The sequence below is a fragment of the Carcharhinus amblyrhynchos genome, chromosome 12 (assembly GCF_965287045.1).
Source record: "Carcharhinus amblyrhynchos chromosome 12, sCarAmb.v2.hapA, whole genome shotgun sequence".
NCBI lineage: Eukaryota > Metazoa > Chordata > Chondrichthyes > Carcharhiniformes > Carcharhinidae > Carcharhinus > Carcharhinus amblyrhynchos.
The window spans coordinates 77,282,793-77,303,099 of NC_137335.1; the positions used below are offsets into that span (position 1 = coordinate 77,282,793).

At 43.2% G+C, this 20,307-nt stretch overlaps 1 protein-coding gene across 3 annotated transcripts in view; it reads left to right on the forward strand.

Annotated features, from left to right (window-relative positions):
* smyd3 (SET and MYND domain containing 3) overlaps positions 1-20,307 on the forward strand; it is a 664,143-nt gene that overhangs the window by 2,477 nt on the left and 641,359 nt on the right. Inside the window, exon 1 of one of the 3 annotated variants that reach the window (XM_080200783.1) lies at positions 7,423-7,612. The exons of the other annotated variants lie outside the window; for them this stretch is intronic. Coding sequence (XP_080056909.1) covers positions 7,452-7,612 — 161 coding nt within the window. The 5' untranslated portion in view covers positions 7,423-7,451. Of the gene's footprint in view, positions 1-7,422; positions 7,613-20,307 lie in introns of those variants that run through there. 3 annotated transcript variants of the gene reach the window in all.

The window sequence follows — 20,307 nt, forward strand, 5'->3', positions numbered from 1 at the left end:
GGATGAAGGGACCAGAGGTATGTTTGCTAAATTTGTTGATGATACTAGGTAGAAAAATAAGTTGTGGAGAGGACATAAGGCTACAAGGGAACAGAGATAAGTTGAGTGAGTACGCAATGATCTGATAAATGGAGTATAATGTGGGCAGATGTGATGTCCATATTTGCAGGGAAAAAATGTGATGATACTGTGCCTTTAAGAAATGTATTTTTATTACATTTCTTTTAAAGGGTGTTTAAAATTCAGCTCTGTTTTAGATGGTGCCAATTTGTCTGGGCAACAGGCAACTTAAATGTTAAGAATGCAGGATTTTAGCTAATGGCGTGTTTGTCTAAACAGAGCTCATGCGTTTGTGTTTACTTAGGTTTCCTTTGCGGTTTCAGAGTACGGTTTGATCAGGTTCTACCATTCAATGAGATCTCAATACTCTGTATCCTAGCCTCATTTATCTGCCTTGGCTTCACAACTCTTATTATCCTTGGCTATGTGACAAAATGTTATTTTTAATATTATCGGGTTTATTGTGTTATCCTGTGAAGCAGGCTAGATGCTATATGTGTCTGTGTGTATGCGTGTGTGTGTAAAATTAATTAAGGTAAGGAACAATTGTCTACATTATTGAAGACATCAAATAAGTTTAAGTGTGAAAGACACAAAGTAAAGATGGCCGATTTTAATTTTCTATAAGTAAATAAGACATGAAGTTAACATAGTCTATTAATTTTCCATAAGTAAATAAGCCATTTACATTAGGAGACAAAGAAGATTTCTTGTTTTCAGTTGTTAATTTCAAAGGGCAGTAAAAAGCTTTAACTATTTGAAAAGGTCATAAATAAAGAAGGCAAGGTTATTAAACTTCATTAACACACCAAGTGGGGACAATAGGGAGAACATGAAAATTTTTTTGTTATATTCTGGGAAGGTTAAGCCTAGGACAATGGAATAAAGAAAAAAGAGAAAAAAAACTCCTTAAGGAGAGATGTGAGAGCCGTGTTAGTAGTAGCCAATTGAGATCTCCTGGGATGCTGCTCTGTGCTGGCAAAAAAAAAGCTATGAAGAGGCAAACTGAAATCAGCACTCAGTTAAGACAGAAAAGTTGTTAGGGCACAATAAGACAATTGGTGTATTTAAATGTTTTGAATTTCTTCAGCAGAGTGCAAACGAGAGTGAGAGGTCCTGTAATATATCCTTCCTACTGCAATAGCGGGTTTGTTTTATGGTAACGTTACTGGAATTTTTATTGTTAAACATCAGGGATTGTTGCCTAGTGGGTTTTTAGTCATGAGTCTGACCAAGTAGGAAGTCTTTTTGGGGAATGTTCTATAAGACTAACGTGAATTGTGTAAATGTAATCTTACGTGTTTAAATTTTTTTTGTTAATAAATATTTTAATTTGATGTTTAAAATCCCAAAAAAGTGTTACTGGAATCTGTGACTTTTGAATTTCGTAAACTTGTCTTCTCATGGTCAAAATACAAAAAAAGAGTTAGAAATAGCCCAACCTCCCTTTGGGATATAATTTGCATGCAATTAACATTTGCTTGATCATCATGGCTAGCAAAAATTTATTATGTTTAGACTTAAAATTATTCATTGAGTTGGCATTTGCTATCCTTTGTTGGAAAGATTTTCATACTTCTGCCACCCACAATGCAAAAAATATTTAAGTTCTCTCTTGAAAGACTTGGCTCTTGATTTCAAGGATGTGTCCCCCTTCTCCTAGATTTCCTTACTTGTAGGGAAGGTTTCTATCTGCTCAATTAATTCTTTGCCAAACCCTAAAAACCTCAATCAAATCAATTCTTAATGGATTATATTCCAGGCAATACAACAACAACTGTTTGTATTTAAATTGTACCTTAAGCAGTCTAAAACATCCCAAATCGACTCAGAGACAGCTTCTTCCCTGTTGTCATCAGAATTTTGAATGGACCTATCTCATTAAGTTGATCTTTCTCTACACCCTAGCTATAACTGTAACACTACATTCTGCACAGTCTCCTTTCCTCCTATATGTACCCTATGAACGGTGTGCTTTGTCTATATAGTGCACATACTTTTCACTGCACATGCGACAATAATAAATCAAATCAAAGATGTTTTAAAAGAGCAATCAGAGTTCGAGAGGATGAAGGAGGGAATTCCAGAACTTATGAGTTTGGCATCAAAGGCAGGGTGCCAATGGTGGAATGACTAAAATCAGGATACACAAGAGACCGGGTTTTATGGATTGATGCTTCATAATTTAATCCTTGGAGCCCTGGTAAATGTGTCTCACTTCTCCCAGAGTCAAAAAACTTGTCTAGTTAGATGGTTGGAATATATATATAGCATTACATAAATAATTGAATCAAATATACCTTTGGGCTCCCTGCTAATTTAGACAAAAAAAACTCATTCTTTTTTCAGCATTGTACAATTGTAGAACATAGAACATTACAGCGCAGTACAGGCCCTTCGGCCCTCGATGTTGCACCGACCAGTGGAACCAATCTAATGACCCTCTAACCTAAACTATTCCAATGTTATCCATATGCCTATCCACTGACAATTTGAACGCCCTTAAAGTTGGCGAGTCCACAACTGCTGCAGGCAGGCATTCCACGACCTTACTACCCTCTGAGTAAAGAACCTACCTCTGACATCCATCCTATAATTACCACCCCTTAATTTAAAGCTATGCCCCCTTGTGTTAGCTATCACCATCCAAGGTAAAAGGCTCTCACTGTCCACCCTATCCAATCCTTTGATCATCTTGTATGCCTCAATCAGGTCACCTCGTAACCTTCTCTCTAATGAAAGTAACCTCAAGTCCCTCAGCCTTTCCTCATAAGACCTTCCCACCATACCAGGCAACATCCTAGTAAACCCCCTCTGCACCCTTTCCAATGCCTCCACATCTTTCTTATAATGCGGCGAACAGAACTGTACACAATACTCCAAGTGCGGCCGCACCAGAGTTTTGTACAGTTGTAACATGACCTCATGGCTCCGAAATTCAATCCCTCCACCAATAAAAGCTAACACACCATACGCCTGCTTAACAACCTTATCAACCTGGGTGCCAGCTTTAAGGGAGCTATGCACATGTACCCCGAGATCTCTCTGCTCGTCAACACTACTAAGAGTCCTTCCATTAGCCCTATATTCTGTACTCCTGTTATTCTTACCAAAGTGAATCACCTCACTTTTCTGTGTTAAACTCCATCTGCCACCTCTCGGCCCAGCTCTGCAGCTTATCTATGTCGCTCTGCAAACTGTAACATCCATCCTCACTGTCTACAACTCCTCCAACTTTGGTGTCATCAGCAAATTTACTAATCCATCCTTCTATACCCTCATCTAGGTCATTTATAAAAATGACAAACAGCAGTGGCCCCAAAACAGATCCTTGAGGTACACCACTTGTAACTGCACTCCAGGTTGAATATTTCCCGTCAACTACCACCCTCTGTCTTCTATCAGCTAGCCAATTCCTGATCCAAACTGCTAAATCACCCTCAATCCCATGCATCTGCATGTACCTCACAGCATTTCATATCGACATATGATCATATCGACACCACAATTTGATTAAAACAAAATACTGCGGATTCTGAAATAAGAACAGAAAATGCTGGAAAATCTCAGCAGGTCTGACAGCATCTGTGAGGAGAGAATAGAGCAATATCTCAAGTCTAGATGACCCTTTGTCAGAGCTCACTTTGATAGTTGACCTTCAAGTATTGAAACATGTGTAATGTTACCAGTACATTTAAGGCAGAGTTATGAACCGGAGTCAAATTCTGAAGCATGCTGCAAGTGAATTGATTCCCATCAGTTGGGCATCAGATTAAACATGACTCCAATATTGAGATCTGTAGAACTGCAGATACCTCAAGCAGATCCCCACTAGAGTGACAACGATGCTGCTTGGAGCTGCAGGCACATACATTTCCACTGAAAACTGGCAACACTGCTTGTTTATTATTTCTCAGTTTTTACAGGTGGGCTTTTCTTCAATCAGGATTGACTCGGAGGACTGCTTAACATCATAAAGTGGGCTTAATTTGCCCAGGCATTATGAAACTATAACTTAAATCAACTGACACGCTGCGCTGACATGTGGAATGGCTGCACGGATAAAGGCGGTATACCTCGACAAGGGAGTTTCAGCACAGTGGTGTAACAATCTGCCGAATCCTTACCAGGGGACGTGTTCAGTGACTTTGCAAAGAAAAAGAGCATTAGCACCTAAAGGCCAATTAGTCTTGTTGCAGTAAACTTCATAGAACAAGTTTTTCCACAGAACAATTTCTAGCCATGGATAAAAGCGCAGAATACGCCTACTATTCTGTGTGAAGAAGTTCCCCTTTGTCCACAAGCATTCACTCCCTCCACCACAAATGCACAGTGGCAGCAGTGTGTACCATCTACAAGATGCACTGCAGGAACTCACCAAACTTTCTTTTGGACAGCACCTTGCAAGGTGTTTTAATTGAATGTTCAAAAACATGAAGCAATGCATATGTAATAGTTACTAATAAATCCCATGAAGAATTCAGGAAAGGCTTTTTAAAAATTCATTCTTGGGATGTTAGTGTCTGTGGCTAGGCCAATGTTTATTGCGGTCAAATTGATGCAGTCTATGTGATGTAGGTACACTCACAGAATTGTTAAGGAGGGAGTTAACAGTGAAGTGTCCAGGTCAGAAACTCCAAGTTGTTTGTGAAGTTAGCCTAGAATCTAAGTTTTACATTTGATTTTGGTGCTGGTAAGCATAAAGTGTTTCACTCCAGGAAGATTCAAGTGACCCACTAGGAAGCTTTATTCAAACAAAGTTTATTTAATGACTTTAATCAGACAATTGAGGTGGGCCTGTTAGAATATGAACTCTCTGATTAAGGGCCAAATTAATGGGCCAATCAGGAAGCCTCTTGCTTTGTATTTAGCCAGGAGTGTCAGTTTCTCTGGGACTCCTAGTGTAAACTGCTGACTGATGGCAATTGGTATGCTGTTGTCAGACTTGTAAATAAGGGGATTTTGGTGAAGGGACTTCTGCCTCTGAGGACTTAATACAAGAACAAATAATATAACAAAAATAATTAGCATAACTTTTACCAATTACAAGACTTAACCATGGCACAGTATAATTCTTAACAGCTTGGAATAACATTAGAATAACATCTCTGTTATTCCAATTTAAAGCACTACCCCAGAGACACATAGAATTAGTTAGCACTAAACAAATATGTTCACACAATACTAGATTTCTACTTCTTAACACATATGGATAAAAACCCAAAAAGCAGTTTTCAGAGGGTATACTCTCAAGACAGCAAAATAGAGAAGTAAACCTAGTCTCTAGTAGCTTCCAGTTTTCGTACTTCAGAAACAGGAAAAGATATCTTTCTCTTTGCAGTCTCCAAAACAGCAGCACTTAGACAGCAGAATCTCCAACTCCGGAGAAAGCTCTCTCTTAACTTCAAACAGCATCTGAAAACAGTAATAAAGCTGGAATTATCCGTGAAAGACTAGCTGTCCCCAGTCATATTACCTGACCTGTCAATTATTCCAATCAAGCTCTATTTTGCAATCACTGGGGAAGACTAAAACAGAACACTGCGTTAGTTCAGATTAAAACAAACGTGGTATCAATTATACTGCTTCAGTAACAGTAGATGATACTGGCTGCAGGCGAAATGGCTCCAACAAAATGCCAGGGACTGCTTGAAACATCCTGCTGACAAACAGGGTTAAAATATAGTTCTTAATGGCACAATATTGTCACAGAAAGTTTGGTTATATAGTCCCAAGTAAGGATGGTTGGTGGTTTGGAGGGGAACTTTCAGGTGGTAATGTTCCCATGTGTCTGCTGCCCTTAGCTTTCTAGATGATGGCAACCATGGATTTGCAAGGTGCTTGAATTGCTGCAGTCCATCTTGTAGATGATACATGTAGAGAGTATAGAATATGGAACTTTTCATCAAGGAACAGGTAACAAGCTTGGATGCATTTAAGGAGAAGCTATATAAATATGGTGGAGGCATTCATGGAACATAAGCAGTGCTGTAGATGGATTGGGATGAATGGCCTGTTTCTCTGCTATAAATTCTGTGTAATAAATGCATTTGTTATAGCACAATGAATTGTGGTGTCAAATATTTTGCAGAACAGTGAACATTAGGAGAAATTATAGGAATAAGATCAAGTGCATTAATCAAACTAAATTGATCTGAATGTAATATATCAAGGGTCAATAATGCCCAATAGCAGCACCAAGTCGATGTGTAAAGAGCAGGGAGCACATCGGAAAACCTTTCTCGTGGGTCTCCTCCTAAAAGTTTAACTTTATTTATTAGTGTTACATTACATTGGGCTTACATTAACATTGCAATGAAATTATGTGAAAAATCCCTTATTCGCCACACTCAGGCACCTATTTGGGTACACTGGATTGGCATAATGGTTAGCACTGTTGCTTCACAGTGCCAGAGATCTGGGTTCGATTCCCAGCTTGGGTCACTGTGTGGAGTCTGCATGTTCTCCTGCATGGGTTTCTTCTGGGTGCTCTGGTTTCCTCCCACAGTCCAAAAGATGTGCTGGTTAGGTGCACTGGCCATGTTAAATTCTCCCTGAGTGTACCCGAACAGTCACCGGAGTGTGGCAACTTAGGGGATTTTCACAGTAACTTCATCACAGCGTTAATGTAAGCCGACTTATGACACTATTAAATAAACTTTAAAAACTGACGGAGAATTTCGCATTGCCAATGCATCTGACCAGCATGTCTTTCAGTTTGTGGGAGGAAACTGGAGCATCCAGAGGAAACTCATGCAGATACGGGGTAAATGTGCAGACTCCACAGACAGTTCCGTTGACCTGAAGGAGCAGCACTCTGAAAGCTCGTTATTCCAAATAAGCCTGTCGGTCTTTAAACTGGTGTTGTGAGACTTCTTACTGTGCCCACTCCAATCCAAAGCCGGCATCTCCACATCAAGATAGCCATTGATAGATTTGGGTCAGGACTGGCTAGCCCTGCCTTTCCTCTCTTCTGTGGCCTTGTCTGCCCTTGCATGGCACCGAATATGGACTATGCTATGTTCGTTTCAGTCCTTGTACCACGGCGGGCACTGTGTAGAGGGCATTTAAGAAGAAAATCCTTTTGTGGGACATGAGTGTCTTTGGCATTTTGTTGCTGGACCCTAATTTATGCAAGTTTCCTTTTTTTGCAGTTTAGTTCTTTGTTAGTTGTGGTTCAAAGATAAAATAAAGGGTCAACTGCTTGCCCCTGGTTGGGTGACACGTAAGGAGAGGTGAGCAGGAAAAAGGTAACACACGGCGTGATCTGTCACGTGACCATGAGTCCCGCGCTAGCGGCTGACGTAGGATGTCGGTGGGCGCGGCGAAGAACGCATGACGTCGAGAACGTGCCCTGTCTCCGGATTCCAAATCAGCTGTTGCGGGACAGAATGGCGCGTTACTTGTACAGGAGCAACTGTGGGCACAGAGGGCAGGGACTGCGAGCCAGCAGCGCTGTAGCCCCGGGACAGCTCCTCTACTCCGCTTCGCCTTACACTTACATCCCCTCCAAGAAAGCCCGAGGCTCCGTCTGCGAACACTGCCTTTCCAGGTACCACTGTTATCTGACTTACTGCATGGTTGTCCACTGATGAACTGTGTGCCATGTACCTGTCACTCTCTACATGATAGGGCAGGCGGGATACACTGTGCACACCTTCATATTAGTACGAAGTACCTCGTGTTGAAGCTTATCTATCATCTGTGTTATTTTTTATTTAAACCTTTAGCCATACATGATCTCAATACGTTGGTGAGAGATGTACAGTTAGCAATAAAAAAAGACGCCTGGCTAGCCAGGGACACAATCTCCTGCTAGAAGAATAAAAATAAAGTACTAGAAAAACTCAACAGGTCCAGCAGCATCTGTGGAGAGAGAAAAAGCAAAGTTTTAAACTTTAAGTCTTGAGGAAGTTGGCAACCATTGCTTTGCTATTAACATGCTATTTGGGAAGGCAATGGCATAGCGGTATTGTTATCAAAAATCCAGGGTAATGCTCTGGGGGCCCAGGTTTCTATCCCACCATAGGGTGGCATGGTGACACAATGGTTAGCACTGCTGCCTCACACCACCAGGGACCCAGGTTCAATTCTGGCCTGGGGTAACAGTCTTGTGGAGTTTGCATGTTTTCCCTGTGTCTGTGTGGGTTTCCTTTGTCCAAAGATGTGCATGTTAGGTTGATTGGCTATGCTCAATTGCCCCATTTCATTAGGGAGATTAGCAGGATAAATATATGGGATTAGGGGGATAGGGCCTAGGTGGGATTATTGTTGGTGTAGGCTCAATGCACTGTAGGGATTCTATGGCAGGCGGTGAAATTTGACTTCAATAAAAATCTGGAATTAAAAGTCTAATTGTTGTAAAAACTCATCTGGTTCATTAAGGTTCATTCGGGAAGGAAATCTGTCATACTTACCTGGTCTGGCCTACAGGTGATTAATTCTTAATTGCCCTTAGCTTCCCACAGAGCAGGAAGAGCAAACCATGGCTTTGATTTCTTGTCATGACTTATTCCTTTGGATTAAACCTTTTTAAAAAGTTTGAAATCAAATAATATTGCTTTAAGGTCCTTCTTATCTTGACCTCATTAATACAGATTACAGTCCTTACAAACTATAAACCATGAAAATAAAGACTTTACAAACTATCAGTAATAATAGTTGTATAAAAACTCACCATCTGCTCTCGCCCAAGTGGCTTCCACTTGCTCGTCATGACTTGAATCCTGATGTCATGCCAAGAGCACTGCCTCTGGATTGAGTGAAGATTCACTGGGCTGCTCCTTTTCCAGTTCTTCCACTGCTCTGCTCAGCAAATCCTCACCAGATTCACACTCTCACTCACCTCCGGTGCTCTTTTCTGTAAGAGTTACTTAAAATATCTCTTTTCCCATATGCTCCAAATTCTCCAAGACCTTCCTCTTATTTTAACAGTAAGAAATCTCACAACACCAGGTTAAAGTCCAACAGGTTTATTTGGAATCATGAGCTTTCAGAGTGCTTCTCCTTCATCAGATGAGTCGTTATTTCAACAAACAGAAGTACTCATCAATCAGAGAAGAGACCAATCACGTCCTTCCTCTTTCACCAGACGCTAGCTATCTCTAATGCAACAAGGCAGCTTTGAAGGACACCTCCTGTTATGGTCCCTAATTCAAGGCCTTGTTGTCTCCAGGTGGTGGAAGTCCCCAGTGGAAGTTCCTCTATGGAAGGATCTCTTCTTCTTCTTCTTCTTCTCCTCCTCCTCCTCCTCCTCCTCCTTCCCCCCCCCCCCCCCCCCCCCCATCTTGGGGCTCTAGGGTGGAGAGTGCTGCATGCAGCAGTACTGTACAATCATAGGTTGTACCAGTTCACAGACCCCCAAACGTGCCCTTTTTGCAACCTTGTGGAGTCCGTGGACTGAGTCTATGTTCCATGTTATAGGCTGCACAAGGTTTCCTTAAAACCCTTTTATTGATGTTTTGTTTGCACTTGAGTCCCATGCTCCTGATCTACAGGCACCCGATGTGGAGGAAGGAGGAGAACCTCCTCGCGAACCTGCTCCCAGGCCTATCAAGGCACCCCATCTACAGGTCCAGGCAGTGGGCGATCAAGGGGGTCGTCCAATCATGGCTATATTCGTGGCCGGGTGTCCCTGGAGAGGGAGCATATGGTGACTGAGGGCACAATTGATGCCTTCCATGCCCATTGGGCACTGCAGGGAAGGGGATGTATTATTGACCCCTATAATCACATATAAATTTGATGTTTTAAGTTTCCTTTCCGTGTTGTCTTTTGTTTTGGGCGGTTCCCCTCCTTTCAGGGAGCTGCCCTTTTTTGAGTTGTCCTTAATTTAGTTTGATTTTGTTTATTTGGTTCAACAGGAAAAAAGTCCCTAATTCAAGGCTTCTGAGATTGGATTAAACCAGTTGTCTAATTAACTAGCTTCAGAGGAGAGTCTTTAAAGCTGCATTTGAACTTCACCCAATCAGAAGAGCAACTGTTAGTTAATTGCTATATTAAAGAACAAACTAGAGTTTAGATTGAAATTAGCCTTAAAATAAATTATTCTTTAATTTATCCCTTGAGATCCCCTGTTTGACCCAAACTCCAACTGCCTCGAATATAACAAGGTACCACTCCAGTGCAGGCAAGGCAGTCCTGAAGGGGCCCTCCTTTTTATGGGCCTTAATTCAAAGCATCTGAAACTGGATTATATCAGTTGTCTAATTAACTATTTTCTGCTCTCTCTCCCCTTAGTCCTGTCTTTTATTCTGCGTCAAGTACTACCCCACCCTCCCTTTAAAGAGAATGGTCACTGCCTCAATCACTCTGTGTGACCAAGCACCCCATGTGTTAGAGTTTTTTAGCTGAGGGAAATTTTGCTCAACATCTCTTCCAATTTATCTAAAAAGACTTCTAATTTTATAAAAGAAAATCATCTATTGAAAAATCCTCTTGGCAATGGATTATCAAGCACCCTTCCTTTTTTTAAAAGTTGATTTATCAGTCACAAGTAAGACTTACATTAACACTGCAGTGAAGTTACTGTGAAATTCCACTAATTGGCACACTGCAGCACCTGTTTGGGTCAATGCACCTAACCAGCACGTCTTTCAGAATGTGGGAGGAAACCAGAGCACCCGGAGGAAATCCACGCAGACACAGGGAGAACATGCAAACTCCACATAAACAGTAACACAAGCCAGGAATCGAACCCAAGTCCCTGGTGTTGTAAGGCAACGGTGCTAACACTGTGCCACCGCTATGGGAGATGATGGATATGCAGTAAGTTCTATCCTCTGGGGTAGCTTCATATGCTGCACTTCTGCTGATGGCCAAAGAGACCAAATTGGTGAAAAGCAGGTTCTGGGTGGAGCAGTTATTGGGCATCATTGTGCGTTGTTTTTGGTGTTGGCACCTGCTGCCAAGCCACTAAAGCTACTGATTGTTGTGATTGGGTGTAGCAGCCCTTAGGTGAGGTCATCATTTTCCTCTTGTCATCAGCACATGTCTCCCAAGTTCAGAAATCAATGCCTCGGGCCTTCACCTTGTCTCGCAAGCATTCTTGAGGCAGAGCCTTGGGTCTCTGTCTGATCATCTGCCTCCAGTTACCTCACCGGCAGCAAGGCCTGGGATCTTCTTCCACCCAGCAAAGAAGCTTTTGCTTCATGAATGTCTTGGCATTTAATAATAAATAACAGCTGGAACTTGTGAAATGTTTAATCAGAAAAATATCAAATTCTGTTCAAAACATGCTTGGGTCAAAGCTCGTAAGTTACAGCTGCACTCAAAATAATATTGTTTGTTCTTTATTCTTTGATATGATGCACTATCTTTGGATTGGTGGTTTACATATCTCAATCACGTAAAAGGCTCACAGTTGATGGGAATGAAATAACTTGTTTAATTTTTAAAAATGTTTATCATAGAAGAATCAGAGAATCCCTACAGTGCAAAAAAGGCCATTTGGCCCATTGAGTTTACATTGACTCTCATGGTAGCACAGTGGTTAGCACTGCTGCCTCACAGTACCAGAGCCCAGGCTCAATTCCTGGCTTGGGTGACTCTGCGGAGTCTGCAGGTTCCAACCGTGTCTGCATGTGTTTCCTCCGGGTGCTCTGTTTCCTCCCACAGTCCGAAAGATGTGCTGGTTAGGTGCATTGAACATGCTAAATTCTCCCTCAGTGTACCTGAACAGGTGCCAGAGTGTGGCGACTAGGGGATTTTCACAGTAGCTTCATTGCAGTGTTAATGTGAGCTTACTTGTGACACTAATAAATAACTTACTGTATCCCTGTAACTTCACGTATTCAGCATAGCTAATCCACCTAACTTGCACATCTTTGGGTTGTAGGAGGAAACCAGAGCACCTGGAGGAAACCCACTCAGACATGGGAAGAACATGCAAACTCCACATAGACAGTCACCCAAGGCATGAATTGAATCCGGGTCCCTGGAGCTATGAGGCAGCAGTGCTAACCGCTGTGCCACCCTTTTATGTACATTGTACTTGTGAAAAAGTGTCAGCAACTTGTATGTAAATACCTTTAAAATGTTGATAGCTGAAAGCAGTCTTTTCTTAAGGTTGATACATGGGTATTTATGAGCGTCATGTAGTAATGTGTTTCTGTCTTGTATTTCATTATTATTGCCATTTGAGTAACATCATTGTGTGTCTAAAGATGTTGTAATCTTGACTAAATTTTAAGAAGTCGTTCTTAAGGTCCTTGAACCATGACAAGGTTTAAATATTTTAAAACCGTGAATTCCAGTGTGTAATCCTGGAATAAATGACAAGAACATTTTGAATTTTTGTCAACCATGACATTGAGTGGAACAACTGAGAACAAGTGTTGATGCTGGGGTCGTTCCTAGAGACGAGAAGGTCGAGAGGAGATTTGATCAAAGTGATTAAAATCACGAGCGGTCTGGATAGAACAAATAGAGGGAAACTGTTTCCATTGGCGGAAGGGTCAAGAACAGGAGGACACCAATTAAAACAGTGTTGGGCAACCCAGGCTAGTGAATGGGTCGCATGAGTGGCCGTCCTTCATCTCAGTGGGCCGCAACATTGAAGTCGGGCTTCTTCACTGACCATGACCCCCTGAATAAGATTAAATGCAATTCCATACGTGCCGAATATTTCATAGCGAATATATAAAAGGCTTCAGCATTTATATGTTAATAGAACTGTCATCAACTTCAAATGGTAAAAACAAAAGAAATATTTACACTTTGGGCAGAGGGAATGCATGGCTCTCTCAATGTTGTGAGCAATCAGCATGCACCTCACTTTACTTGCCCTGGCTTTGTGTTTTTGAAAAGCTAATTTTACGGGATATGGGCATCACTTGCTAGGCCAGCATTTATTGACCACTCCTTGTTTGCTTTGAGAAGGTCGCGGTGAGCTGCCTTCTTGAACTGCTGCCATCCATGTGGTGTACGTACACCCACAGTTTAAAGTTTATTTATTAGTGTCGCAAGTAGGCTTATATTAACACTGCAATGAAGTTACTGTGATAATTCTCGAGCTGCCACACTCCAGCGCCTATTCGGGTACACTGAGGGAGATTTAAGCATGGCTGATGCACCTAACCAGCACAACTTTCAGACTGTGGGAGGAAATGGAACACCCAGAGGAAACCCACACAGACATGGGGAGAACGTGGAGAGTTCGCAGAAACAGTGACCCAAGCCGGGAATCGAACCTGGATCCCTGGCACTGTGAGGCAGTAGTGCTTACCTCTGTCACCGTGCCATACAGTACTGTTAGGGAGGGAGTTCCAGGATTTTGACCCAGCGACTATGAAGGAACGGTGATATATTTCCAAGTCAGGATGGTGAGGTGGGTTGGAAGAGAACTTCCAGGTGGTGTGACATTGCTCATTGGTGGATAGGTGGCATTGCTGATTGGCGGATAGCCGACATTGCCGATTGGCAGACGACATTGCTGGTTGGTGATGTGTAGCAATCTGACTTTTGCTTTTCCCACTTTGACTGTCTTTGACTGCGTGTTGCTCTGTGATGTGGGTCCTGGACCAGCTATCAAAGCTTATTTGATTGGATCTCTCATAGGGAGGTCTTGTGCGGCGATGGGTAGAACCCCTTCCTCTGGGCCAGAATCTCCAGGTTTCAAATCCCACCTTCCCACAGAAGGTGCTTTTGTAACGTGTCCAGACAGGTTATAGCCTGTAAATCCTTCCAGTAAAGAGCAGGAGAGTTTCCTGGTTGGGCATACTGCAGGGGGCAACAGCAAATCACTGCGACACTTTGCCAAGTGTATTTGTGGCCCAATCCAATGGAGGTTCATGGTTGCCAATGCTCTTTGAGGGCGTGGTACCTGAAGAAGGAAGAGGAAAGGTCATTGAACTTGGCTCAATCACATCAATCTAGGTTTATTTTCAGACTGGTAATGAGAAGACTATTCCTTCAGTAGTTGATCCCAGCCTTGGTTTTGGATTCCATGGATTAGTTTACTTAAATGGCCAGGGCTAGCAGAGTATGGCTATTGAAATAGTCCTGGCCAGGAAACACCTGGTGAAACCATTAAACGGGTCTCATTGCACAATCGTGCAACATGGGATTAAATCCCATTCATTGCAAGCAAATCCACAATTCCACTTCGCTTTCTCCTTCCCTCTTGAAAGAGGCATCTCCCCAGTTGGTTAGGCTCTGATCATTTTCAGCCCATGAGCTTGTAAGAATTGTCCAGATTTACAATATTAATACTGGGTCATGTTGGATTGAAGGGAAGAGGCAACGTTAGAAATTGATTTCACAGCCATGAGTAGGATTGAAAAGGCCCTTGGACAACATAGGGCAGCACCGTAGTTAGCACTGCTGCGTCACAGCGCCAGGGATCCAGGCTTGATTTCTGGTTTGGGTCAGTGTCTGTGTGGAATTTGCATGTTCTCCCCATGTCTATGTGGTTTCCTCCGCGTGCTCCGGTTTCCTCCCACAGTCTGAAAGACATGCTGGTTAGGTGCATTGACCGTGGTAAATTCTCCCTCAGTGTACCCGAACAAATGCTGGAGTGCGACAACTAGGGGATTTTCACAGTAAATTCTTGCAGTGTTAATGTAAGCCTACATGTGACACAATTAAATACATTTAAAAAAAAACTTTTAACATTCGACCCACGCTGCCTCTTGGGCCTAAAGAAATTCAGGCTACGATCATCTGGTTTTGGGGTTCGGGGTGGTGGGTGCTCTCAAATGGAGCATAAACGAAACATGGACAGATGGGACCAAAATGGCCTGTATCTGTACTGAATATTCCATCTAATGTTGTTGCTTGTACCAAGCTTCGAAAGTCTAGCCCATAGTGACATTACTCTTTTGTAAGAATTTGAGTTGTATTTAAATGCAGTGGAATTTAGGAGACGGTATATTGCTTTGGCAGGGACTGGCCTGATGGGACAATTGACTTGTGATTAGTCCAGGTCTTTTCTGAGAATGGTTCTCTGGGAATTGTGTTGTCAGACTTGTCTTGTATGTTAAATGGCTGAGCTGAGGATAACTGGGTGCTCTCAGCTGAGCTTGGTATCACCTTGGATGCTATTGCTCTAAATGTGCCAAATCTTAAGGTAGTTAAAGCACAGGAGATGACCATTCATCCCATTGCATTTGTGCTGGCTCTTCCAAAGAGCAGTCTAGTCTGCACAGTGGTTAGCACTGCTGCCTCTCAGCGCCAGGATCCGGGTCCGATTCCTAGCCTCGGGTCACTGTCTGTGTGGAGTTTGCACATTTTCCCCATGTCTGCCTGGGTTTCCTCCCACAGTCCAAAAATGTGTGGGTTAGGTTGATTGGCCATGATAAATTGACCCTAGTGTCAGGGGTTAGAGTAAATGAGGGTTATGGGAATAGAGCCTGGGTGGGATTGCGGTCAGTACAGACTCGATGGGCCAAATGGCCTCTTGCTGTACTGTAGGGATGCTATGAAATCTATTCTAGTTAGCCCCACTCCCTTACTCTTCAAGGCTGCAAGATGAAGGCATGTCAAATTGCCAGCAACACTGCACCCCACCCCCAATGAGCTCAGTGCATTCGTTTTGAGCAAGAGGTCAGCGAGAGCACCCCCCCTTCCACCCCAGAAACTTCAACTGAACCGGTATCCGAGGTCACCATTGCAGATGTCAGATCAGCCTATTCGAAAGACAACCCCACAGAAAGCGACTGGCCTGCAAATGAAATTTAATGTTGGCAAGTGCGAGGTGGTCCACTTTGGTAGGAATAATGGTAGGAAGGACTATTACTTACGTGGCGAAAAACTGCAGCAGGCGACGATGCAGAGGGACCTCGGGGTCCTTGTGCATGAGTCGTAAAAACCCAGCCTGCAGGTGCAGCAGGTAGCCAGGAAGGCGAATGGGATGCTGGCCTTCATAGCGAGGGGGATTGAATATAAAAGTAGGGAGGTCTTGCTGCGGCTGTATAGGGCATTGGTGAGGCCGCAGCTGGAGTACTGTGTGCAGTTTTGGTCGCCGTACTTACGCAAGGATATTTTGGCCTTGGAGGGAGTGCAGAGGAGGTTTACTAGGCTGATACCGGAGTTGAGGGGGTTGAGCTATGAGGAGAGGCTGAATAAACTAGGCTTGTACTCGTTAGAGTTTAGAAGAATGAGGGGAGATCTCATTGAGACGTATAAGATGATGAATGGGATGGATAGGATAGAGGTGGAGAGACTCTTCCCGCTCAGAAAGGACAGTAGGACTAGGGGGCACAGCCTCAAGATAAAGGGGGGGCGGTTTAGAACGGAGTTGAGGAGGAACTTCTTCACTCAAAAGGGTGGTGAATCTCTGGAATTCTCTGCCCGTTGAGGTGGTGGAGGCTGCCTCGCTAAATATTTTTAAGACGCGGGTTGATGGGTTTTTGATAAGCAAGGGGATTGAGGGTTATGGGGAGAGGGCGGGAATGTGGAACTGAGCCACGACAGATCAGCCATGATCTTATTGAATGGCGGGGCAGGCTCGAAGGGCTAGATGGCCTACTCCTGCTCCTATTTCTTATGTTCTTATCTCTTCTGGAGCACCCAGATCCTGTGCAGGCCAGCTGGCTGGGGTATTCGCTGACACCTTTAACCTCTCCTTTATACTAACCTAAGGTCCCTATCTGCTTCAAGAAGAATGCCATCATCCCTGTACCAATGAAAAGCCAGGCAGCTTGCCTTGATGACTATCACCCGGTGGCTCTGACACCTATCATTATGAAGTGCTTTGAAAGGTTAGTCACAGCATGAATCAACTCTGATCTCCCAGATTGCCTGGATCCACTATAGTTTACCTAGTGCCGCAACAGGTCCACAGCAGACGCCATCTCCCTGACCCTACATTCAACCCTGGAACACCTGGATAACAAAGACGGCAACGCAGACTCCTAATTACTGACTACAGCTCAGCCTTCAACACCATTATTCTGACAAAACTCATCTCCAAACTCTGTGGCCTCTGGGCTCAGCTACTCCATCTGCGACTGGATTCTAGACTTTCTAACCACAGACTGCAATTAATAAGGATAGACAACAACATCTCCTCCACAATTATCCCCTTACTATGCTCCTTATACACCTGTGACTGTGTCATCAAATTCCCCTCCAATGATTTTTCAAGTTTGCTGATGACACCACCGTAGTGGGTCAGATCGGAAACATTGATGAGACACAGTACAAGGAAAAAATAGAGGATCTAGTGAATTGGTGCGGCGACAATAATCTCCTCCTCAATGTTAATGAAACATCATTGTTAGTCGTTGACTTCAGGAAGCATAGAGGAGAACATGCCCCTGTTTACATCAACGGGGATAAAGTGGAAAAGATCGAGAGCTTCTAGTTTCTAGGTGTCCTGATCACCAACAACCTGTCCTGGTCTCTCTATGCCAATGCTATCATTAAGAAAGCCCACCAACGCCACTATGTTCTCAGGAGGCTCAGAAAATTTGGCATGTCTGCAAGACTCTCATAAACTTTTACAGATGCACCACAGAAAGTACTCTTTCTTGTTGTATCACAGCTTAGTATGGGTTCTCCTCTGTCTATAACTGCAAGAAACTACAAAGAGTTGTGAACAAAGCCCAGTCCATCACTCAAACCAGCCTCCCATCCATTGACTCTGCTTACACTTCCTGCTGCCTTGGAAAAGCCAGTATAATAAGAACCCCACGCACCTTGGACATTCTCTCTTCCACTTCTTCCGTCAGGAAAAAGATATAAAAATCTGAGGTCACATACCAACCGACTCAAGAACAGCTTCTTCCCTGCTACTGTCAGACTTTTGAATGGACCTACCTCACATTAAGTTGATCTTTCTTTACACTCTAGCAATGACTGTAACACTACATTCTGCACCCTTTCCATTCCTTCTTGATGGATGGTATGCTTTGTACAGCATGCAAGAAACCAAAACTTTTCACTGTATACTAATACATATGACAATAAATCAGGTGAAATCCCCATTTCCTGGCATTTTTCTTCTTTTATCCAATTTCTTCCAGAAGGCTGCCACACTGAATCTGTATCCAGCACCTACCAGTCAGTGCATTTCAAATCCTAATCATTGAATAAAGAAAACTCCCTCCTGACTACTTTAACTAGTCATCTTAAAGCTGTGTCCTCTTGTTATCCAGCCTTTGGTCACAGTTTCAAACTATTTACCCGATCTAATCTCTCCACAATTTTAAATGGCTTGACCAGTTAGTCTCTTGGGAGAAAGACCCCAGTTTAGTCACACAAGTGTGTGCTCCCTCACAAAGTGTGGATTTTTTATATTGATGGAGCCAGTTGAGGTCAGTAAGGAATGAAATTCTGAAATCTATTGCACGGAGCTCTGATCCCTGGTTCAATCTTCATAATTATTCCCTAATGTTACACTTGCAACATCTGGATGTAACTTGTTTACACACCTCAATCTGATTCGGCTTCTGGCATTTAGAATCGTAGAAACCCTACAATGCGAAGGAGGCCATTCAGCCCATTGAGGCAGCACTGACAACAATCCCACTCCTATTCCCAGAGCCCCACACATTCACCCCGTTAATCCCTCTAACCTACACATCCCGGAATACTGAGGGAAAACTTAGCATGACCAATCAACCTAACCTGCACATCTTTGGAGCACCTGGAGGAAACCCATGCAGACATGGGGACAACGTGCAAACTCCACACAGACAGTGACCCAAGCTGGCAATCGAACCCAGGTTCCCAGAGTTGTGAGGGAGCAGTGCTAACCACTGTGCTACCATGCTGCCCATTTAAAAGGTAAGAGAATGTGTGTCCTGGTCACACTGAGGCCCCAGTGTTTCTCACTTCCCAAATAACTGCAATTGTAAATTGTTGTCAATGTTTTATTTAATTGGGAATGATTTCTTTGTATGCAATCTGATTTTGTTAAATTTTCATGTGGTGACCTTCAAGCGCATCGTGAAGAGATTTTGTATCTTAAGTTTTTGTTTGATTGAAGGGCAGCACGGTGGCACAGTGGTTAGTAAGCACTGATGCCTCACAGCACTAGGGAGCCAGATTCAATTCGAGATTTGGGTCACTGTCTGTGTGGAGATCGCAGGTTCTCCCCATGCTGTGTTTCCTCTGGGTGCTCCACTTTGCTCCCACACTCCAGAGGTGGATTGGCCATGCTAAATTGCCCCTTATTATCCAAAGATATGTAGGTTAGGTGGATTAGTCATGGTAAATGTGCAGGGTTTATGGGGATAGGACTGGGTCAGCTGCTTTGTCAGAGAATCGGTGCAGACTCTGGGCTGATAGAATCCCTACAGTGCATCAATGATGCTTTTTGAGAGTAACGTCCCCTTGACTCCTTTCACTCTGATTTCTGGCTGCACTGCACAGGAGCGAGCTGGAAGAGTCCATCCCAATTGAACTGGAGAGCTCAATGCAACAGGAAGGGCTTTTTTAAAAAAAAAACAATTGCATTAATTTGCAGCATGTGGATATTTCTGGGACTATTTTGTTCCCCATTCCTAACTCCCCGTGAAAGGGATGGTGAGTCACTCCCTCGATCCCCTGCAGCCTGTGCAATGAAGGGATTGCCATATGAGAGAGAGAGATAGAGAGGAGTGAGAGTTCGGTGTCCTGGTCAATATTTGTCTCTTAACCATCCTCCAAAGCTGATCATCTGATCGTTAATCTCAGTTGTGGGAGCTTGGCTTGTGCACATTACTCACCAAGTTTCTGACATTGCAAAGAAGTTTGTTGTTGGTTATAAAATACTCCCGATGTTGTGAAAGGCACCATACAAATGTAAGATCTTTTTTCCTATTCCATGTGGTGAGGATTAAGGAAGAAGGTTATTTGGAGGATAAACTGCAGTGCCTGTCTAATACCATCAGATGGCAGTGTTGGCATGCATTATGAAGGCGTGATCCAGCATTTATTGCTCGGATTGACAATTTCTAGGCGATGGTTTTGACTGTAATTATTGAGCATGATGGGGGGGGTGGTGAAAAAGATGCACAGGTGACCTATTTCACTGCAACAGGCCACAGGTTCTGATGTTCAATGAGTTTGATCAGTGTTTTCTGGCAGGAGGGGGGTCAAAAAATCCATCTGTACAATGAATAGAGCTGTCAGCAAATTCAACAATACTCGCATCCTCAGAGAAATATCTATTGTAATCCTGTTCTTGCCCTGTACCCTTTAATATTTTACTTGAAACAGATCCGACTCCCTCACCCTCCTCCCCTCCAACCGGCTCTGTCAGTAGCTACTTGTAATACGTTCAAAATCCAATAACCCTTTGCAAGGAAAATAAACTCAAAC